The 24,797-nt window shown below is 45.7% G+C and overlaps 1 protein-coding gene across 2 annotated transcripts in view; it reads left to right on the forward strand.

Moving 5' to 3' along the window:
* Positions 1-24,797, forward strand: part of RAP1B (RAP1B, member of RAS oncogene family) — a 495,913-nt gene that overhangs the window by 273,260 nt on the left and 197,856 nt on the right. For both annotated transcript variants that reach the window (XM_078676580.1, XM_078676587.1), the window contains one exon: positions 4,324-4,380. In XM_078676580.1, coding sequence (XP_078532706.1) covers positions 4,324-4,380 — 57 coding nt within the window. The remainder of the gene's footprint in view (positions 1-4,323; positions 4,381-24,797) is intronic.

Consider the following 24,797-nt stretch of genomic DNA (forward strand, 5'->3'; position numbering starts at 1 on the left):
CACAAACAGAATGTTTCCTTTAAGACTTTAAAAGCCTTTTACGAAGTCTGTACGTGCAGTGTAAGTTATGTTTGGTAGGAAACTTCCAACCACAGTAACAGCAGTCCTTCCCTGACTAGAGAAGAAATATAAGGCTCCAGACCACACTCCTGCTGGTCTTGTAGGCCACTCATAGCCTGATTTAGTTATGTCGCAAGCAGCGTAACGGAAGTCAAAGAATCCTTCGGCTCCAATAACTGTGCCTCCGGACAAAGAAGGCAGATTCCTCAACAATGCAGAGGAGATTCTCGTCTATGTCAGCACTCTTGGTCAAAGCGGCAACCTAGCACCGTACTTGGATCAACTCCCGGAAGAGAGTAAAGCAGAGGCTAAAAAGATCCTCCAGAAAGGGGATCGTACATCATCTGAGGTTATAGATTGTCCTATGGACATTGCTACAACTGCTTTTAGATCGCTGGCAGGTGCCGCCGTCTTGGGCAGACAAGACTGGTTCAGAGCTACATCCTTCCGACTGGGGGTCCAGAACAAAATCCTGGACCTCCCTTTTGATGGAGAGGCCCTTTTCGGAAAACATGTTAATAGGGTGCTTCAAACAATCAAGACGAATACGAACACTGATAAGTCGTTGGGGGCGCTTCAGTACAAGAATGTAATCGAGGAAGGGGTCTTTCATTGTGCAGGGGAGGTTACCAACAATATTGGTACCTCTTACACCTCCTCCTCATCACTTCATCACAGCCCTATCATCCTCAATACTCTCAACGTCAGTCAGCATCAGCGTTGTACAGCAGATCTACCCCAAGAGGTAAAGAAGGACGACAGGGAAAGAATTCAGCTCATCGCCAATTACCACCTTCAGGCTCCGGCTATCTCTCTTCCTTCACCGGTCAATTTAGGGGGGAAAATATCTGCATAGCTCCACCACTGGCAAGGAATAACGACGGACCAATGGGTCCTCAACCTTATTCATTTTGGCGATAGCCTAGAATTTCTTCAGGTTCCATATACCCCTCCTGGATAGGCGGTTATAAAACATCTTCATCTCATGAGTTTTAGAGATCCTTACAATGCTGGAGAAAGGAATAATAGAACCAGTTCCTATATCACAGAAAGGGAAGGGGTTCTACTCCTGTTTCATTTTGGTCCGTAAAAAGCCAAAACAATGGCGTCCTATTCTCAACTTGAGGGCTCTCAACACCTACCTTGGTCTAACAACAATGATGCTTGTCTTGCTTATGCTTATATTTACTGTATATTATCAGCAGTGAGATTATATGTCCGCTCTACAATAATAATTCTCTTGTTGTGAGCAACTATATTCTTTTGGCATTTCACAACTATGCGAGCAATATGGAGTAAAATAATTAACCATGTGCACGAAATAGGATTTGTACTGGGTTTATGTGGCCGATTACGGATGATGACAGATGCGTGTACATCACCCGCACTCGAAGCTACAGCATAGAGTTGCAAGAATTAACTTAATTAATTTATTGATAAATTTTGTTTATATGTTATCCTATGTATAAGGTGCCTGGTGTTTTTAGCTCTGAAACAGACTATTCTGAAATGCTTATCGTAACACACTTTACCTCTGTAAGATGGCCGACGTTTACTTTAACCGAGTGAATACTCTGAAGTCCACTTTCTATGTCACTTATCTTCACGCTTTCACGTAACTATGATTGTGTATATGTGAAATTTGAAACTGATGAATTTACCCGTGAGCAAAGCGGTTCCCTCCGAAACGCGTTGGGTTTACATCATGGCTTGGAATTGAAAATAAACTCTTACCAAGCTCTTGGAGAGTGCAGTTACGTCTTTTGGAAGGAGTGCAACAAGTGCGTTTTGTACTGTGGAGCTATGTGTGTATGTATGTATATGTATGTGTATATATATAATATTTTAAATATTTAGTGTTTGCGTAAGAAGTGCCTTTAGCACGTATTTCTCCTCCCTCAGGACTTTTGTTGCCTGTTCCAAGTGATGTCCTAGCCAGCACAGTTACTCTGTTTTTTCGAACAGCAAGATAAGAATCTCCACATATTGTGTTTCTAAAATAGGGTCCCATATAGCTTTGTCACTTGGGCACAGTTTTTCCAGTCCTCAATTTCCTTTTACAATTTTTTTTCAGTGTATTTGTTTTCAGAGGGCTAATTTAGTTGGAGAGTCTAAATGTACAAAAAGTCTAGCAGTTACTTTTATTTTGTAGGTCATATCTCCTAGACCAGCGTTTCCCAAACTGTGGTCCGCGGACCCCCAGGGGTCCGTGACACATTCCCTGGGGGTCCGCAGGACTCGAGTGCCTTCCATCATAACGGTCATAAAAACAAAATGCACATGCACCACAAGAGCTGTGAAATACAGTGCAGATGCAGCAAGACCCAGAGCATTTTGCGGCGCAATGTCCCCTCTTCACTTTCTGCCATGAATGCAGAGTATAGCTGTGCCTCTTGTTTTAAAGCTAAGCAACATTAGGCACCTCGGGCTGGCAGGAGGGCACTTCACTCTGGAAATCAAAGATAAACACATGAGTGTTTTACGGCTACACAAGGGGAATTAGCAGCAGCCTTTTTATATGTCTGATTCTAAACATGTGATGAGCGATCAGCTTAGTGGCATTGAGGACCATTTCTGCCGTCAGGGTTGGTTTCATGGAAAGGATAGCTGCACTCGAGAAGTATAGTCCAAATTATTGAATTTTAACACGGTTTATTCATGGCACAATATATGCATGTATGCCTCATTCAGAAAACCATATTTACCCCAAGCAGTTACAGCGTGATTGGCAAGGGGCTGCGCGCGTATTTTCATTTGCTCGCTATGGGCGACTCAGTCACTGAGGTAGATTTACCTTTCCTGAATAATTGTCATTCATAGCTCATGAAATAAAACCTTGAATGCTGCTCTTGAATAGACAAAAACCAAAAGCCTGCCAACTGCTTTGTCTGCCATGAATGAGCTAAGTACCTCATGTTACGACTGGAAAACTGTCACCCGGTTTACTAATCTGTATTGCTTGTATTTTGCACATTTATGGGTATACAATGCAATTAAAATAACTTAATACGCTGCACTACACAAAATCAGTCTGATCTCAAGAAGATGAAGGTGCATCATTGCTGGCATGGCTTCTCACCTACAGCAAGAAAAAGAGCAAGAAACTGGTACATCAGGGCTGAATTATGTTTTATTTTGGGTCAATGGCTGCTGCGGGGGAAAGGCACATATTCAGAGTGTCAGTTACTGTTACTTGGCAGGCAGGTAAAAATAGATGCAGCCAGGATCAGCAGTAGGGTTTTCACACTGCTGTCCGTGTACCCACTTTCCATAAGCCCTTGGGTGAATTATATGTGCTGTCAAGCTTTCATCCTGGCTTATGAAGGGCAAAACCCCGAAACCGGTCCTAGGATGCTTGTTTCCAGTCCTGGGTGGACCTGGCCTGGCAGTTTGGGCTGGACGGTTCCCATTGGGCGCACGGTCAGTACGGATTTGCATACGGCTGGGTTCAAACTGGAATGGCATGGGGAGCAAAGGAACAATGGATTTAGGCCCAGATCTTTGTATTGAAGTGGTTTTACTTCCTTTCCCCACCACATGTTTATGTGAAAAAGCGTTCTCAGATCTTATGTATCTAAAAAATAAATATAGTAATTGTTTGGAAAACATAGAATCAGACCTGAGGATTCAACTTTCCGAAATAAAACCAGCCATTGAAAAGTTAGTCGCCGAGATGCATCCATCCGTCCCATTGAAATGTTTTGATTTTTGTATATTTTTTCAATATAAAATAATAAACGCTTTAGTAATTTGAGTATTTGCTTGGTGTGTACTGTTTTGTATATTTTTTGCGAATTACTGTTCTAATTTCTGAAATTTATATCGTACAAATTGCTTGGGGGTCCCTGGCTTGCAGTAGTAATTCAGTGGGGGTCCTCAGGAGTCAAAAGTTTGGGAACCACTGTCCTAGACATCTACGTTAGATCTAGTTAGTTTGTTTTCGATCGGACTAATGGTGAGAACAATACACTGGGTTTTATTTTTGCACCAAGTATTTGTGTTGTGACCTAAGTTATAATTTCTTTTCTGGTTTTGATAAAGACTGCAGAAGTGGAGGCTCACAATCATCACTAAATTATTCTCAACTCTGTACTTTGTTAGCGTGTTAATGCTGAGCTGTACCAGATTGTTTTCATAATTCACTAGTGAGCTGTCATTTTTTGCATCTTTTTTACCAGGATTTATTTTATTTGCATTTAATGAAGTTGTAAGTAGTGCACTTCGTTGTCATCTTATGCAAGCCTATTTTTTTTGTTACCACAGCAAGTTGAAGTGGACTGTCAACAATGCATGCTTGAAATCTTAGACACTGCTGGAACGGTATGTCAAAAGCTATTCTGCTCTAATAATTTGACTGTCAATATTATCACTTTAATCACTATATTCATTTTATATCTTATGTAGCTCACTGCATTGCATTCTCTGCTTGAAACCACGCCGTGCAAAAAGTGTCGGACTGGACTTTAAAACGATGTTTTCCTTGAGTGCTTTTCTAATTTTTCATTGAGGTTTTTTCTTTTCCCAAATGCATTCCGTTTTGTGCCTATCGAATTGGAAATCCCCTGTACATGAATACCTTTCTGTAAAAAATGAATGGCTAAGCACATGTGAAATGGGTTGGTGGTGGAAGAGCTTTAAAATCTGCCTTTACATCAGTCTATCTATTATGGTGTTTACCCTGTGTTCCTCAGAACCTCGTTCTAGATCTTGTATCCCATAAAAAGGTAGTCAGATTCACTTAATCTGTCTGGAATGGAGGTCATGCAAAAGCATATTGCAAAAAACACGCACAGGAGTTAAGAAAAAAAACATAGACATCAATTTATGAAAGCATTGCACCAATCAAGTGTACTATGAGTTCTGCTGAGATGCTCCACGATAAGTGCATATTTTCTGCCTGTATCTATAGGACTAACGTTGGGCCAATACAGCCCTTTGAAATTATTCTGAAATGTCCCAACTGTAGAGACTATGAATTATGTGTTTGGACAAGGCTTTCATATAGAATGAATGTGAATGTTGCTTTGTCATCTTCGTTATATTTTATACACCAATCTTTGACTGCAGAAGCTCGTTTGCACTTATCATGGAGCACCTTCTCAGAAACCATTGTATATTTGATTGGTGCATTGCTTTCATAAATGAATATCGGGTTGTCTCTTTGCAATATGTTTTTGCACTATCTGCTTTCCATACATACATATTAAGTGAATCGGACAAAATCATTCTTGATTATTTGATATATATACATCAAGCTAAGCGCAATCCTTTAGAATAAGAAAGTAGGAAGACAATTGGCTAAATATCCAGCCCAGAATGGACCAATTCAGCCCTCCTTCAAATCGGTCATGGGAATACTGTGTGGCAGCATCTTGTGAACATTAGTTCACTGGGTAAGCTACCACTCAGAAGCCGCAACCAAGGGTCCTACAATACCTTTGTAGGTTTCCTCAAATGTTCTCCTGCACAGTGATTTCTAGTCCCAGGTCAGTTTTTTTTAAGCTTCAGTATCCCCACCCCCCGCCCCTGCTTCTCCACATTGTTTTTAAAGCTTTGATTTTTGTTGATGTTTCGAGGTGAAATCCTTTCAATTCTACAGCTCTGCAATCCTTTTTTCACTTTAAATTAATGCTAAATGCTTTTGAGGGTTCTACATGTGCAATTATTCAGCTTTCGGCTTCTCAAAAAGCAAGTTTATCCACTGTAAATCCTATGCTGATGTAGCAGATACAAGCCTCTGATATTAGGGGCTTCACTTGGCTCTTCAAGGCACTCTGCTTTAGACTCCAGTTGGTGTATGAATCCAATCAACATTTTGTTTTATCAATTTTATTTCGAAAGAAAAACAAGTACAAGATAGTAATGACTGTAAACGTATATCGTACATTAATAAGTATGTCCCTTACAGTTCTTCCCTCATGATGTCCAGTGGCCCCAATTGATGCAGCACCCCTGCCAACTCTATCATATTATACCTAATCTCTCCAATATCCGTGGGCCCGCTTGCTCAATAGGTGTGCACAGCATTCCCCTACTTTCATTCCCCCCAAATCTTTGTCCACTTATGAGGACACCCCCTGCCCTCATAAACAGCCCTTTCGGCCTGCATACGCCAATCCATGTCAGCTTTCCAGTCACTCAGTTTCGGAGTTGGTGGCACCCTCCACAATCTCGCTATAGTTTGTTTTACCACGATAAAGCCTAGCGTGACCCAGAGCCAGTCTGTATTCGTTAAATGTGTTGCTTTCCATATGTTCAAAAGACACCGTGTAGCGGAGGGGTGGCCATAATTTCTCCGTACAATGCTCCGGCTCAGGATACTACTGTGCCCAGAATGCCTCAAGTGCCTGACATTCCCACAGCATGTGGAAAAACGCACCCTCAGCTCCATTCAATTTGGGACACTGTGGTGACTCAACTTTACCCATTTTGACCAGTGTGGTGGTCGTATAGTAGATCCTATGCAGAATCTTAAGTTACACCAACCTAAAACATGAATAGATCGCCACTTCTGCTGATGCCAATGCCTCTTGCCACTCCTCATCCACATACTGTCCCAAGTCGCCCTATCATTTCTCACAGAGCTTCAGTGGGGGGTGGGGGGGGGGGGGGGGTGGGGGGGGGAGTTGTTCAGCAGTTTTGGTAAGTCAGGCAAATAGCGTTTTTGCGCATATACTCCTCCAGCAATCTATCCTCTAAGGGGGGGAAGTCTCGGGTAGTAATTCTCCTCTCGGTCACCCCCATCAGGGCATGTCTAATCTGTGAGTAGCGAAAAGTCACTAAGGGCTCCAACTGGTATTCCTGCTGCAAGTCCACCAAGGATTTCACCTCCCCATCTACCTACATATCTCCTATGCTTGAGAGGTCAATCAAATCCCACGTATCAAAACCCTTGTGTCCCCCCAGGAGACCCAATTGCGCTGATTTCCAACATTGGCATCTTTTGGGTGATCTGGGGGGGGGGGGGGGGGGGGGAGAGTCCTCTCCAATGTTGCACATCTCCTTTCAGATGCTAAGGGGGATTCCAAGTTGCGCATCATAAAAATTGTTGAGTCTCTTGTGACATATATTCCCAAGTATTTAAATCCTTCTGTTACTACCTGGGCCACACGATTCCCGGGGAGGCAGTGGATAGTTCCACTCAGCACATAAATAAGGGACTTGTCCCAATTTATGGTATACCCGGAATACTTCTGATAAATCTCAAGTATGTGGAGTATCCTGTGGAGCGTGGCGCATGAACTCGCCACATAGAGGAGGATGTCATCGGCCTAGAGGGAGATTCTAACTTCCCAGGCCTCAGTGCACCTCAGCCCCATGACCAATGGGTCTCCTCCCTCTTATCCTGACAGCCAATGGTTCTAGCACAAGGGCAAAAATCAACGGGGAGAGGGGGCACCCTTGTCTCGTGCCTCATTGTAGCTGGAAGACCTCTGATGTGCCCCCGTTCACCATAGCCTGTGCTTGGGGGTCTTTATACAGCAATTGGACCCACAATTAACATTTCCGGCCAAATCCCTGCATTCTCCAACACCGCCTGCATAAAAGGCCATTGTATTGAATCCAAGGCCATTCGGGCATCTAATGATGCTACGAATGCACTTGGATCATATCCGTGTGTCCCCGGACCCCATGTCGGCAACTCGGGTTGATCGCCGTATTTCTCCATGACATGAAGCCTGACTAATCGGGATGATCAATTTACCTATCCCTTGGATTAGTCTGCTTGCTAGTGGCTTGGCCAAAATCTTGACCGCTGCATTCAGCAATGGTATGGGCCTGTAGGATGAACAGAGGTCAGGTGGCTTACCCTCTTTGTGAATCACAATGATCTTATCTAATCCCTGATCTGCGGGCAGCCGCCCAACCCTCTGGCTTTCCTGATACATCTTCAGGAGGAAGGAGGCCGTTTTGAAGGCTGTAAGTTTGAACAATTCAATCTGTAATGCCTTGTCTGTCTCGTACCTGAACCCTCTCTCCTTTAAGTATTTCAATAACCCATTGTTTCAGTGCCTCTCTCTTGTCCAACCAGGCCAGAAGTTTGCTCGCTGTGTCTCCCACCTCATATAATCGATGTGGGTTGCCCGATACCGGGCCTTGGCCGCTCCCTCTACCATATCTTTACATTCATTTCGTTTGATGGCCAATCTGTGTTGTCTCGACTCATCTGCTTTAGTCATTAGTTTCGCCTCTAGGTCCTGAATATCACGCTCAAGAGACACCAACTTCACTGTATTTTCTTTTTTGTGCCCTGTGATCAGGATGATCCCCCCCCAGCCCCTAACCACCATCTTGAACACCACCCACAGAACAAAATTGGACACTACTGTTCCCTCATTCTCTTTAAAATAATGTTTGACTGCCTCATAAAGTCCACTCTGGATCTGCTGTTACTTGAGGAAGCTGGAACCTCCCATCCGGCGACTCCCGCCCAAAATTATGCGCATACTGGACGTGACCAGAAATTCCCCGAACCAGGTGTTTCACATCTGTAAACTCTGGAACCCGCTCGGCAGACAGAATATTTCATCGATTCGGGACATGCTCCAGTGCACTCCTTGGTTAAAGGTATTCTGGTGGGTTGTGGGATTAAAGGCTTGGCAAACGTCCACCAGTCAAAAAAGCGTACAGGAATCCACATGGGGCCTTACTAGATGCCTCACCATTGCGCCTCATAATATCAGTTACCACACAGTTGAAGAATCACCCTGCAGCAGAGTTCACGGAGGACCAAGGGGCAGATCGGCCCCAGGCTGGAATGCTGGGGGGTGGAAGTCACTCAGTTCAACCAAATCGCCAATTCAGTAAGCCACCCCCATGGAAGAGCTGTATTTGTCACTCCTGTTATCTTACAAATACACTGTTTCAATTTCAAAGTGCTTTATTCGAGTATAACTCATAAAAGCAGACATACAAACACATAATAAAATACAATTAAATTACAAAGATCGAATATGACATAAGCACGTTACACGTAAAAAAAAAATACAATTACATTTCAGCATAATTCATACAATCACAGATGTAAAGTTCATATAAATAGAGTCAGGTTAAAAAACAAATCCAATTTCACTATTAAAAGTCAATAAAAATTTGTCCGAAAAGACACATCACGTGGGACGGAACAGAGAATAGATAATCTAGCAGTCTCTGATCGACTAAGCAGAGAGTAGTTACCCTACTAGCAATCTCTGCCTAATTACCCACGCCCACCCCAGATACTTTGCAGTCGCTATTATAATCCAGGTTAAGGAGGTAGATTTTACAATACGCAAAGCTACCATACTACTTTTAGTACCCAGGTTTCTACACATGGGTGCCAACCAAACACGCCTTCGAGCGGAATATACGTGACAGGAGAACAAAAAGTGACCAAGCGTTTCCTTTCCTTCCCCACATACTGGGCAAGTAGCTGGGCCTCCATCTCTCCACTTTGATGTTAAGTTGCGGAGAGGAAGAGAACCAGCCCTCAGTTGGAAAAACAGTTTCCTATCCATGGGTTTCGATATATAATCCCAATACAATTCATACATAGGAAACAGCTTAACCTCAAGGAAAGCAGTAGTCATGGACCCGTTGTTAGTACTGAGCAAACTCCTGTTTTCAACCCGTTCCCAAAATAGGTTTTTTAAGGTTGACTTAGAGGGGAAGGATGACCCGGCTGGGTCGGACCACAATGCATTTAATCCCAGTTCACATAATGCTAATTTTAGTGATTTAAACCATCTAATTTTGTTAAATCGGTCCGCTTTAATAACATCAGCAAACGCTTCTGCGTAATGTGAAAGCTCAGGGGTGGTCCAAATTCTGCGCCAATATAATATCGGACGTAGTTTACCCATTGCCGAGATTTCTTTCCTGCCAAGCTCATATCTCAGAGGCAAAAGCGGACTGCTCTGTGGGGTGCCTGTAAGTTTCCTTAGGAAGTTATTCTCCGATGTTTGTAACTCCTGCAGGTTTTCTTGCCCCCACAACTCAGCCCCATACAATGCTGACCCTATTGCTTTAGCCTCGTATATGATCAAGGGTGGTTTGATCGGTTTGGTCAACGATTTACTGTGTTCCTTAACGATGGTACCAGCCAATTGCTTATGTCTCAATACTGCAATGCTTAAATGTTGGTTCCATCTGTTGTCATTAGAAATGTGTATACCCAGGTAAGTAAAAGAATTTACAGTTCAAGGTAGCGCCCACTCATGGATATTTTGGATTTAAAATTTCTATGAGGATTAAAAACCATGAGTTTTGTTTTAGAAGCGTTCACCTCCAAGCCGTGATCACCACAAAACTTATCAAACATTACCAGTGCTTTTTGCAGACCGCTAGGGGATTTAGATAAAAATTAAGGTGTCGTCGGCAAACATTAAAATAGGAACTTTTACACCTGCGAGAGAGGGAGCATCCACAGCCTGAGATTGCATGCGGGAAACAATGCCATTAATAAAAAGGGTAAACAATGTTGGTGCCATTGAGCATCCCTGTCGAACCCCACGCTCAACAGGAAATTCAATAGTGTCATTTCCATAGCCACCCCATTGAATTTTAGCGTAAGTACCTTCGTGGAGTCTCATGATCAAGGTCAGCAGGGTCCCTGGGACCCCCAGAGTTGCCAGCACGTCCCACAATTTCGCCCTTGGTACCAGGTCGAATGCAGCCCGTAGGTCAACGAATGCTGCATAAAGACTACCTCCACCCAGTACCACAGTCCTCCACTGAATCAGTTGAAAACGGAAGACCTGGTCCACAGTGCTGGTTGCTCTGCGAAACCCAGCCTGAAAAGGAGATAGAACGTTCTGGTCCTCTGCCCAGTCAAGCAAATTGTTAACAATCACTCGCCCCACAACCTTTTGAACAGTGTCAATTAAGCTGATAAGGCGGTAATTACAAGGTTGGGCACAATCTCCCTTTTTATATACAGGAATAATGACAGCACCCAGCCATGATACCGGGATTTCAGCACCCTTGGCAATATGGTTTAGTAGTAAGTAAATGTATTTGCTCCACCTATCGGTGTCATTTAAGAAAACATCCGCAGGGACCCCATCAATGCCTGGAGCTCGGCCACTGTGTACGGATTTCAGGGCAAACAGTACTTCACTCTGAGCAAAGATGTCGTCATCTGCAAACAGATAAGTAGGGCAAGTACTATTTACGAACTGGTCCCTAGTAGAGTACTGTTCGCTAAAATATTTGACCCATGCATCATGAGGAACATTGTTATTACTAGCTTCTGCAGGCCTTTCGTGACCCCATTTGAAAATGTGCCAAAATAATCTAGAGTGTTTGCAATCACTTGCACATTTCAATTTCTGCCAGTGGGCTTCGTCCCAATCTCTTTTTGCCCTAGCAATAGAATTTTTGTAATGCTTCCTAGCAGATCGAATCTCACCCAGGTTATTGCTCTTAATAGCAACTCCTAGATTGAATCTTGCCACCCTACAGTCATGATTATACCACTTTGCAGCTCTATATGCACAGACCCTCTTGTTATGTACAGGTTTTAAAAAATAACTTTTAACTTCGTTAAAGAGAGTCACGTGTGCTTTAATTATGTCTTCATGGCCCTGTGAAGTCCCAGCTACGCACTCCAGGGCCGCAATGGCCTTGTCAGTCGCTGCTCCTATTTTTTCAAGGACCTGCTGGTCTGTCCTGACACCTGACCACCTTAACCTGCGCATATCATTAGTTGGAACAATCGTCGGAGGCAAAAGTTGGTCACAAGGGGTCGTTACAATAACTTTAGACAGCCACCAATTGTGAGAGACACATAAAGGGTCATGGTCGCTTTCTGGCCTTGCTGTTACCACCATGTCGCTAACAGATGACCATATAGATATGCTGCAGATGACATAATCAATGCCGCTTTTGTTTCGCCCGTTATTAAAAGTCATGGCAGGGACTCGATCTGACTTAGTTCGACCATTCAAGGCTCGTAGCCCGTACTCCAGGCACATTGCATTTAAGCCTAGTATGTCAGCCGTCCAGCGGGTAATCGGAGGAATATCTAATGTGGGGATATCCCATAGCTTATCTTCCTCTTCCCCGAAAGGGGTGTCACCAGTGATGAGAGGTTCAAAAGTGCGATTTAGATCGCCTGCAATTAGTATATTTTTCCCTGCAGAATGGATCTCAAGGAGATTATACAGGCTCAAGAGAACCTCAGATTTACCTTTATTTCCGCCTCTGGCATAGATATTATAAATGTCTATGGAGATGGGTAGATCACTAGTGAGTCTGATGAGCTGGATATCTTTTTGGTCAAGCTCCACACATTTTACTACAGTTTTTAAAGACTGCCTGACCCATATGGTAAGACCCCCCAACGGACGCCCTTTAGGGCCCTTAATAGCAGGGACATGAAAATGTATGTACCCCAAGGCAAAAACAGGGTCACAGGCCCAAGTCTCTTGGAAGATACAAAGATCGTACTTATTAATAAATCCAAACCAATCAGCACAATCCAATTTGGAACATAGACCAGCCACATTCCAAGACAAAAGGTTCCCCGTGTTAGTTACCATGACAGAACTAGGGCTTGTAACAATCTCATGCATCATCTTTCCAACAATATCATTACAATTGACATTTCCATTGGTTAGACCAGCTGGAGCCGCAAAAGGGGACCCCTTAGTTCGATCTTTAGTTAAATAGCTAGCCTCCCCAGTGGTGCTTACATCGCAAACAATTTGTGGCACAAAGTTGCAGTTAGGTGGTTGTCAATCACAGGCATCCAAATTTGAAAATGCAGAGAAACGATTTTCCAGCCCCAGACCCCACTGCAGAGGCAGTATCCTTCCTCCCCCTCTTGGTCACAATGTTCCACTTTGTTCTTAAAATACTTGAATTCGGACCACTTCCCTTCCTAGGGTAGAAAAAATCCAAAGTCAGTGGAACAATTGAAGTTGATCTCCGCTGTGGTGGTAAGATGTTGGGCAAGATATTAGGCAAAACCCCAGGGTCTGAAAAGTGAAGGACAGCACACTCCCCCTTAAACTTTTTGACCCTGTCCCCAATCCACTGGACCCTTCTCGCGTTTACAAGCTCTTCCGAGAGTTGCTGCTTTCCCCATGGGGAAATTACCATGTTGTTGGTCAGCCATGATAGAGATTTATTTATTAAGGAAGATGTTGTTTCGTGTTCTCCTTGGGCCAAGGGAGGGACATTAGCAAGAACAAGAACCAATGGGGAAGCTTTAACTACAAGCTCAAAAGTCCCTTTCCCAGAAATTGGATCAGCAACAAAGGGAGCTGGGATCGTAGCATCTGGAACACCACCAGGGAAGTTAATCTGGGCTGCCATTGGAGGATTTAATACAGGGGTAGGGATAAATCCACTGTTTACTACAGTGGCTGGTTTGCTCAGAGTAGACTCAATCCTAGATAAGACAGATTCCGGGAGTTTCCCTAATTCCCCCAGGGTTTTTTCTAGCAAACCTTCTAGTCGATTAGAGGTTAACTTATCTATTTTACTGACCAGAGGTTTAACTGCACCTTTAATTTTTGTTTCCATCATGATCAATAATTTATTGAATTGGGCATTTGAAAGTGTAACATAGGCCTCACTAGTCAGATCAGCCTCCTCGTCCTCTGATAATTTCCTCTGAAGGTTTGCAACTTTATTCTTAGCTGACCTTAAACCCTCCCGTTTTGACAGAGCCTTTTGGTTTTCCCCAATAATCCTCGGGACTAGGACGGGTGCTGCAAGGGAGATTTGGGACTCATTACTAGTGGATATCTCTATCAAAGCTTCGTTAACATTAACACTAGTATCTTCAATATCAGCGACAGTACCACTAGGCTGGATGATGATAGTATCAGGCAGAGAATCAAGTATTTCACCATTTGAACTACTATTTATCTGATGCGCAAAAGGATCATCTAGCTCTATATCAATGAGGGGAGATTGATTAGGTGAATCTATTCCCAAGGAAGGTCTCCTATCACTATTGATTCTTTCTACAACATGTACAAGATAGTTGTCAATAGTATTATTAGGAGTAGTTTGCTTTTTCGCAGGCATATTTCACAAAGCACAACAGTTACGAATGGATGCGCAAAATAATGATATCTGAAATGAACAAAATACTGCAACTAAGTATAAATCAAGTCAAACAAAGTTCCGGGCCCAACCCAACCCTGGCCAACCTCGGACGGCCTCAGACGGCCCGCCCTTTGTCCGGGCTTCGTCCGGGCGTCCCGCTCTCGTCCCGCGACGCGGAGGGAGCAGTGTTTTTCAAGCGCCTCCGGGCGCGGTGACCCCACTGGAGTGTTTCCGGTTCGCTGGGCAGTCTGGGAGGTGTAGTCTCCCTCCACTCGGCGGCTCGCTAGGGATGACAACAGCGGCGGCGGGAGGGAGACCGGGGCTCTGCCAGGCAAGTAGAGAGTTTCTGCGGCGCTGCCAGCAACAGGCAAGTTCCCGTCTCAAAATAATCAACTGTTTCTTCAGAGGATGCTTCATGATGCTGCTATTTCAGTCACCCTTTGTTGCTTTCTCTTCCCCCTGATGGCTTTATAGCCGATTACAGGGTCGGTAATAACTCGCTATAATATTCTGTTTGTGTACTGCCATACATCATGTTGTTTGTCTAGTCCGTAACAGTGGGGTCGGGCCCTGGGACCAGCAGGTCGCACCACTACGCCTAGCCACTAGGAGCCCCATGTATACCAGTCTTCTTATTTCATTAGGCAAATTTTTGGAATGTCCCAATGGAGCGAGCATAGGGACCGGTTCAAGGGTGGAGTCCATGACTTCCCCCAGCGTCTTGAATATCAACGCCCAAAAGGACGCCATCCCAGGGCATAACCAGGCCAGATGATAAAAATCTGCAGGGTCTGCACCGCAACGTTCGCACGCTGCACAGTCACGCAAGCCGTACCTGCAGAGCCTCTCTGGAGTATAATATACCCTATTCAAAAATTGGAAATGTATCAGCCTGTGACGCCTGATTAATGAAATGAGTTTCGTACTCTTACAACAGTACTTCCAAGTGGTGTCATCAATCACTCGATCCAGATCTGCCTGCCACGCCAACCTAGCCTTGGTGAATTGGATGGCTCTGTAACCCTGTGCTGTGTTATAAATCATTGAGATAATTCGTACTGGCGATTCAGCCTGAACATATGTGAGCGGAGCAACATCTGGTGGCTCTTCTAACCCGCTGCCCAGGAGATCCCTCAGTGAATGCCTCACCTTGTGGAAGTGGAATTGGGTCAATGGAGTAGCTGGCTGACCTTCCCGGACTGTGTCGTCCCATGATATTGTTTTACCCTCAACAAACATTTCTCCTATTGTGTGGATATTTATAGTGTTTAAGGCCCTAATCACCCCTTTTTCCCTGCACGGGTGCAACCAGTAGCACCACTCCAGCGGTGTATTAGTGGAGTAGAGGTTAGCACCAGCTTGTAATTTCAGAAGGTGATGCCAGGCATGTGTTGTCGCATTAATGGAGTCAAGGATACCAGTTCTACGATCAGGAGGTTTAAACAGAAGTGCTGGCAATGGGGTTGGGGCCAGCACCAGGTGTTCTCGATCTGAAAAGGCGGAGCATCAGTGGGGCCATGCATCCAGTGGTGCGCATGGGTCCCTGCACAGCCCTATAGTATAGTTCTGGATCCAGAGCTCCAAGCTGTATGGGAGCGTGAGAATCTCTCACTTAAGCGTGTTTCCCAGCCCAGGCCAACCGCACCATCAGGGTTGTCAGTAACCGAAAAAAAGGACCTCGGGAGGACCATGGGTATATTAGTGAATAAGAATAGAAACCGTGGAAGGACTACCATTTTCATAATCAATACTCTACCCACTAGTGAAAGGGGTAAGCGTATCCATCTGTCCACGCCGTCTTCCAGTTTGGACACCGCTGTCCCATAATTTTCTTTGAAGACCACATCCGAATCAGTATGCACTGCGATGGCTAAATATCTAACTGGCTCTGTCGTCCAGGAAAGTGAGTATTTTCTGCATGAACTGGGCCGTCTCTGCAGTCAGCTGGAAAATGGGCGATTTATTCCAATTCACCATGAGGCTGGACCTGGCCCCAAAAAGAATCACTTTGCGCAGTACCGTCGGGAGATTTTGATCAGGGTCTCTAACATATAGTAATGTATCTTCTGCGTACGTGGATATAATCCAGTTATATTTCGGAAATCGTATACCTCTTTGTCTATGATATTCTCGCATCGCGCAGGCGAGAGGTTAGGCAACCAGGGCGTATAGTAATAGGGAGAGTGGACATCCTTGACGTGTGCCTCTAGCGATGCGGATAGGGTCGGTAACCAAGTCAGCCATCTTAATCCTAGCTGTATGGAAGTTGTAGAGCACTCCCACCATTTGCAGAAAGACACTCCCGAGCCCCATTCTTGTCAACACGTGGGTCATGAACCTCCACTCCACGGAGTCAAACGCCTTCTCCATGTCGAGGAAGACTGCCACCACTCCGTCTGATATCTTATAACCCCAAACACAGTTCTCAAGTTATAAGTAAGTTTCCTACCGGGGATAAAGCCGGCTTGTTCTGGGGATATCAGCAGCAGTACTAGGGGAGACGATCTGGTCGCTAAGACCTGTGCATGCATTTTGGTATCCACATTGCGGAGTGACAACGGACTGTAAGAGGCGCAGGCGTTCGGAGGTTTATCCGGTTTGAGTATGGTTACAATGCCACCTTCAATGCGCTTCCTGCATTGAAGGTGGCATTTCGCCTTCTTCAATGATTTCCTCAGTGTCTTTAGGTGTGGGACCAATAGGTCCTTGAACTCTTGTAAAAGTAGACCTTGACAGTCCACTCCGGGGGGCACTATTGGATTTCATCCCGGCTAAGGCTGAAGTTATTTCTTCTACTTGTTGCGGTGGCATCAGGTATTCCCTGTCCATTCAGCAGCCAAGGCAATTTAATATGAGTGAGGTAGTCTAAAATAGCTTCGTCATCACTCCTGCCCTCCGAGCTATAAAGTGATGCATAATATTGCTTAAATCTGTTTGCTGTGTTGAGTGGATCAGTTAGGTGCTCCCTATCTGCATTATGAATGACTGTCACATTAGACTTCTCCCTCCGAGTTCTAAGCAGTGAAGCCAGGACCGACCCCAGGCGGTCTCTCTTCCCCATATATGCGAGCGGTCACATATTTGCCCAAATGCTTTAGTTCAGCGTCTGCTGTAGAGTGATACTGTTCCAGTGTACGGTGCAGTTCTTGTGTGATACTATCGTCTGCCCCTGTTAGGAGTTCCTGCCCTAGGGTTGCTAAAGTGGACTCCAAATCCGCGAGGCGCTTACGAATGGTGCGGAGGACTCCGGAGTGCTTAGCCATGGCGATCCCACAGATGTATACCTTAAAGATGATCCACACTGTGGCAAGAGTCAACCAAACCAGTATTAGTCTCAAAGAATGTCTCAATGGCTTCGGCCAGTTGAGCTTTAAAAGCGGGTTCAAGTAAAGAATACGGGGGAACCACCAAGTAAAGGGAGGTATTACTGTCTGCCGGGTGTCAATGTCCATCTGTATTGGGGCGTGATCTGAGAGCGTGCGAGGTAGAATCACACAGTCATAGATCTGTGTAAATAAATCTCTTGAAATAAACAGTCAATCCTAGTGTGGAGGTTATGATATGCTGAATAGTGTGTGAAGCCACCTGGGCCCTGTGCGCGCGCACGCCATACATTGCATAAATCTAGTTGGGTGGCAGCCGTCATAATGGCGTAGCGGTGGCAGTTGGGCGTCTAGGTTGGCCCCCTGACCAGTCTAAATTGTGATCCAAAACGCTGTTAAAATTACCCACTCCCCCTCCCCCCACTACACCCCCCAGAGTTGGGAACACGTGTGTGAGAAAGTGCCATCTTTCTTGCCTTGGTATGCCCCCACTTTTTCTGAACTGCTGATGTGCTTTGACTGAGTGTGCCCTGGGTCCCTGACAATCAGGTACCCAGGGTCTGTGTTCCTTCCCTAAAAGAAAAACTATGCTGAAACAAAATACCCAGTTTGCATCTCTGGCCATCTGTCAGCCCTTGTAAATGGTACCCAGGGCATGGTGACCAGAGAAGACCCCGGAGGGCTGCAGCACTTGTGCCACCCTCAGGGGCCCTGTACCCTGGCACCCACACACTGCCGTTGCAGGCTGAGTGCCTAAGTACAGAACTAAAACAAGAGTCAACATAGCACACTTCCCTGTGTATATACCAATGAAAGGACACAGTTCCTAAAGTGGGGTGCAAAAAGTCACCCATACTTAAGGGTGCAAAAAAAGTCACCCATACATCTAGAAAAGCAATTATACAAAAAGAAGGAAAAAGAAATCTTAGGTAGGGGGTACCCACTGGTGAGGGGAAGGAAACCTTTTTCCTCTATTGCCCTCACACACCCCAAGGGGTGTCATGCTTCATCATCGGGCAATTGCTCCTCGTAGGGCCGGCGCTGCAATTCCCTACAGGCCCCCCGAAGGGACACTTTGTCGGAGATCTTTTATAGGACTGCCGGATGGTGCATGGGGGTGTGCGGGGAGTGGGTACAATGAGGGTAAGAAGGTAAAGAAAGTGCGTGCAAAAATGATACATAAGGTAAAAAGGGGTCAACATGCAGCGACATTGTAACTGTTGTACCCTAGGCAGTCCAGAGACCGCAAAAATAAAGTAAAATATTGCCCCAAAGGCACACTATGCCCGGGTGACAAAAGGTCATAGGTCGACATGTTTCGCGCTTGTCTCGCCCATATAGGGTCGTTTGCGCTTTTTCAGGACCAAAGTAATTCAAGTAAGTGAAGTGCACGTGAATAATGTCAGTAAATAAAATACCCTCTGTCTCAATCACGGTGGAACAGCAATCTGTTTACCCTCAATGTGGCAACGGCTGTATGGTGGATACCACTCGTGATTAATACCTAGAAAAGAAAAAACAAGATAAACCACAAAATTGGACACCAGTGCTACTTGATGCCACAAGATATGCCACAGCTATGTGCATATTTGTTAAGTAACAAGAAAATAAAGAATAACCAGGCACACGAGCCCTGCCCATCGTATTAATCAAGACCCCTCCTTTATTAGCGTTCTGCTCTATTGCTGACAGCCAAATGCTGCCTACTAAGATTCCTACCATGGTTCTTAGGCTGGTAACGCACAAATTAAGTAATGCCCGGAATGTGCTTACCTAGCCCTGCTGAGACAGGTCATAAAGGTGCAAGCGTGATGTTAGCCCGCCGATGGCCGGGGGGTTAATACACGGGCTGCCACCGTCGCGTATCCCCCTTCATTGTGTGTGCCGGTAATTGAAATGCCGGAAAGAATCTAGGTAAAATAGAAGGGGACTGGGCGGCGTCCTTTTCCGGCTCCCGGTTCTCCGCTTGACTATCGGATATCTAAGATACAGCGCATGCGCTGCAGCAATGGTGAGGTGCGCATGTGCAGAAATGGGGAGAACTACTCCCCTTTCCATGCGCATTTAATTTTCCAAATAGCAAAGTGCTGTTTGTAATTATCTATAGCTATCTCCTCCACATCTCACCCTTCATATAAAATGTTAGTTAAAAAGGTCGTGATTATGCACTGCAATACTAGAGGGATGGAGCGGTCACGTGTGGGAAGTGCCAAATTTAAATACACGTTCAGCACTAGTGAAATATGCATATGCAATTGTACGGAGTAGGGACTCCCTGTATCGATGTGACAGGTGCTCGTGTGCCTGGGAGAAAAGAAGGATTATAGAATAGTAAGGTCCCTCGGCTGAACAGCCGTACAACATATATCACACAAAAAGGGGGGACCTAGGAGCTGATAAAGGTCCAGTGTCCATGCTCCTAATTCATACGTATATACCAATGAAAGGACACAGTTCCTAAAGTGGGGTGCAAAAAGTCACCCATACTTAAGGGTGCAAAAAAAGTCACCCATACATCTAGAAAAGCAATTATACAAAAAGAAGGAAAAAGAAATCTTAGGTAGGGGGTACCCACTGGTGAGGGTGCCCACAGAACCCACTCCCCTGGCATACTTCAGTCACCCCTCAAGCTGGGTGCCCTATTCCAGAGGTGAGGGCACAGGTTCATGAGCCCTGTGCCCCTACAGTACCCAGGGCCATTCCTGGGCACTGTAAGTGCAGTGATGCCATTTAAGAGTATATGGTGCTGGGAGGTTGTCATTTACGAACTCCACAGCACCATAATGGCTACACTGAAGACTGACAAGTTTGGTACCAAACTTCTCAGCACATTAAACCCGCACTGATGCCAGTGTGGGAGTTAATGTGAAATGCACAAGAGGGCATCTTAGAGATGCCCTCCAAAACCCGAACCTACAATCCACGTCTGGGCTGAGTGGCTGCAGAGGCTGCCACACAGCAGACCTGTTGCTGGACCCCTGGGTGGAGAGCCCCTCACTCTCCTGGGCCTGCAACAATGCACATCCTGGGCGAGGTGCTATGTCTCCTCCCCCAGGATGGACAGTGGGAAGCTTCAAAGGCATACCGCCTCTGAGAGCTTCTCCAGGCCATTTGCTGTACCCAGCAACTGGCCCCCCACCCGTTCTACCCCCACTCTGGCGGGAAAAACTAAGTCGGGAAGGAGGGTGTGCCAATCTTTTCCAACTCCACTCCTCCGGTGGAGGAGGCGAGGTGAAGCACGGGCTCCGGCTCCTGCACCGCTCCCACCGGAGAGGAGCAGGCTAGGGGGTGTCCTCACGCTAGGACAGGGACCCATTGGTCCCTGCCCTTGCCCTACCTGCAATGCCCCTAAATTTAGTATTTAGGGGCTCCCTGAACCTTCCTTCTTTAGATCCCGATATCAAAAGAAGAAAGAAGATCAAGAAGAAGACCCGCCACGCAGCTGCTAACAACAACTGACTTGGCCCCAGCTCTACCGGCCTGTTGATCCTGGAACCTGCTCTTGCCTAATCCCGGCGACCTCCGCGGACAGCAACCTTGGGACACCCAAAGGACCTGCCTGCCATGACCCTCTCGAAGATTGGGACTCCCAGCACCAGAGGCTCTGCTGCCACAACCCACCTGGTGCTCACCATGAAGCTCCGGAACAGCCCACTCTGCACCAGCCGAGCCCGGGCCGGGCCAACCCGAACCAAGACCACAAGGACATCCCCACAGCGACTGGGACCCGAAGTCCAGTGCCCAAAGACCCTCCTCTATGAACCAGCCGCGCCTGCAGACTCAGAACCAGGGGCCACCCCAACTGCGACCAGCCGACGGTAAGCTTTTCCGACTCCCAAAGACACCCCTGCACCCGGCGCCCCGCAGCCCCCCGTGCCTCCCTTTGGGGTACCTACCTGTGCTCCATCATCCCAACTTACCTCTCGAAGTACTGGTCGCCCCTGGAGAGTCACCGTCCCCGAGCCTGCAGCCTTTGTTCCTTTTTCAAGCTCCTCATTGGATAACATTGAGCGCCCGATGGCTCTAAAGCACCCTGCATCCAGCCGCCCGAGTGCCGCTGGCTGTGACCTCTTTGCCTTGAGCAAGTGACCAGGAGCCCAGCTCCCAGAGCCGCGTGGCCTGCTAGCCAGCAGCCACCAACTGAAGACCCCCCTTACCCTCATTGGATAACATTGGGCCTACCTACCTCTGCACCCGGCCGCCCCTGTGCCGCTGGGACTGAACTAACTCTACTCACCTGACCTTGGAGGACCCCTGAGCCTTTGCCCAGAACCCTAACTTCACCAACCAAGTACTCACCTGGAAACCGGTAATTCACTTACCTGCCATTGGATAACATTGGCCCATTTTGACTCAAACATTTTCTAAGTGTGAAGTTTTGAAAACTGAAAATATTCCTGAAAAATCAGCCAAAGTCCGAATTCGAAAGTACTCACCTGTGATCAGGGGAGAAGCCAGTACTGTACCTTTCAGCTCAGTACTGAACTGCAAAAGTAATCCCTAAAGGGTTTACTAGAATGGGTCTCTCGGGAACTGTTCTCAAATGGTTTGCTTCTTTCCTTCATAACCGGTCGCAGAAGATCAAGATCGACAATGTGCTATCTAAACCAGTGCCTGCAGACCTAGGTGTCCCACAAGGATCCTGCCTCTCCCCCACACTGTTCAACCTCGTCATGGAACCACTCGCCACCTTGCTCCAAGCATCCAATGTTCAATTCCATATGTACGCCGATGACACACAACTTTACCTAAAGCTACAATCCCCGGAAGATATCAAACTACTGAATTCCACACTTAGCAACACTCAATCCTGGTTGGCCGTTAATCACCTCAAACTAAATGCGCTGAAAACTGAGTTCCTACTCATCTCACCCCCGGCGAAAACTTCCACCACCCAAACGTGGCTCAATAACCTAACAGCACTCAATGTCCAACCTACTATCGTGGACTCAGCGAAATCCCTAGGCATCACAGTTGACGCCAAGCTCAACATGCAACAGCACGTTAGCATAGCCACAAAAGGGGCTAATTTCCAAATCAACACACTGAGGAAACTCAAACCCTTCCTCCCTGCCAAAGACTTCCAAACTGCTGTACAAGCTTTAGTCATCCCTCGCATAGACTACGGAATTGTGGCCCTCAGTGGACTCCCGCTATCCACAACAGCACCCCTAAGAGCCTCCCTGAACGCTGCCGCGAGACTCATTACTGGCTCAAGAAAACACTCGCATATTTCCCCAGACCTAAAATCTCTAAAATGGCTGCCTTTTGAAGCCAGAATTCAACTAAAAATTGCAATAATGACACACTCGGCGGTGCACCACAAAGCACCCAACTACCTCGCGCAAAAGTTGTCTATATCAGGAGGGTCGAGATCCAATCGTAGTACAAAAAATCTACTTCTGAAACCTAGTAGGTTCCGGAAAGAAAAAACATACAAGCGCTCCTTCTCAGGAATGGCACCCAGGATCTGGAATGCGCTCCCTCCGGAAACGAGGCTTATCTCCTCCACTGCACTCTTCAAGAAAGAGGTGAAGAGAATCCTTCTGGCCAAGATCTCCTGAACATTACAGAGACTGGAACTGAGTCTCTGCATCGCGCTGTATCTCTGATCACCCTGCCCTTTGGCACTATCCTACTACCTAGAGGGGCACTACTACGCTACTCTCGTCCTATCGACCAATATATGCTACTCTTTGTTGGATTTATATTACTTGTTTACCTGACTGTATTTTGATAGGTTTTGATATGTTTCTGTACATTATTGTTATCCTCTATGTTTAGTGACTACTATATTGCTCCCATTATCTTGTTCATTCCTGTTGCCCTTGCCCCTGTCTCTGTGAAGCGCTCTGATATCTGTAAGGATCTTGTTCGCGCTATATAAAACTTTGAATAAATAAATAAATAAATAAATAGTAACCTGTATATTCTCCATAGGAACCCATTGTCTGCTTTTCTATGAAATACTGAACTGCAAAAGTAATCCCTAAAGGGTTTACTAGTAACCTGTATATTCTCCATAGGAACCCATTGTCTGCTTTTCTATGAAATTTCTTCTAAGTGTCTACTTTTGAAAACTGCAAATATTCTTAAAAATCGTACGAAATACTGAAACTCATTTACCTACCTGTTTTGAGTTAAGCCCCCAGTGCTGGCCCTAGGAGATTAGTGCTGAGTTACAAAAGTAATGCGATCGTACTTTACCTGTAACCTGAATTTCCTCCCATTGAATAACATTGTCAGAATAACCTTGAAAAGTTTCTAAGTGTGAACTTTTAAAACGGCTTTATATTCAGGAAAATTCATCACAGTAACTAAAACTTTTTTGCTAATCTGGTTTCAGCTTAGACCCCAGGACTGAATCTAAGATCTAGTCCTGGAACTACCAAAGTAATCCATAAAGTAATCCACTGTACTTACCTGTGAAAACCCATTGAGCCCAATGCTAGAGTGTGTTTCAGAACTGTGTTGCTTACTAACTATCCAATTGTTGTGAGCTCAAACTTTATTGCTCCTCTGCAAAGTATTTACATGAGAGTATTCATAACTTGAAAGGTATATTTTTATAACTGTTGGTTCTACAAATAAAACCAGTATATCTAAGGATATATTAACAATTGGCCTGGAGTTCAGTTTTTGAGTGTGTTAAACCTTTTGCTGACTGAGTGTGTACAACAAACGCTTTACACTGTGCTCTGGTACTGCCTTACTGCTCGACCAAGCTACCACTTTGGAGAGTAAGGTCAGTTCTGACTTTAACCTCTGTTATACCTTTGGGGTTGGTGGACTCTATACACACCGTACTGCTTTATTGTCCAGTATATATAGAGCCACTTTCTCACAACGTGCCATAGCGACTCATTCTATCTAGTAACTTTCCAAAAAAGGTGGGGTTTATCGAAGTTCGGGCCATAGATGTTAAATAGAACCAATGCAAACCCTTTCCCACTACATCGCGATACCGCAAAGCGTCCCTCGGGGTCTGACTCCAGTGCTTCCAAGTGAAGGTCCGATCTGGGATACACCCACGTTAGCAGTCCCCGGGCATGAGTTGTGAACCCTGCAGCTTATCTGTTACCCCGCAATCCTTTGTGCTGCAACAGTGCACTGTATAGAGGCAAGTTTGACTCCTGCAGGAGAGGGATGTCGACACCACGCCTTGTGAGAGAAACCAGAACTTTCCGCAATTTCCTATGGTCATTGAGACCCCGGACATTTCCAAGTTAAAACTTTTATCTTACAAGTCTGAGAGTGCATGTAGGAAGTTAGTAAAAATCGAGGAGTGTTGCGTGGAGCTGCCACTGTGTAACCATTTGAGACTTTGTGCCGAAACTCCAAGTTGCGTTGTATCAAGTCAACTATTACGACATA

Source organism: Lissotriton helveticus, chromosome 1_1, assembly GCF_964261635.1.
Source record: "Lissotriton helveticus chromosome 1_1, aLisHel1.1, whole genome shotgun sequence".
NCBI lineage: Eukaryota > Metazoa > Chordata > Amphibia > Caudata > Salamandridae > Lissotriton > Lissotriton helveticus.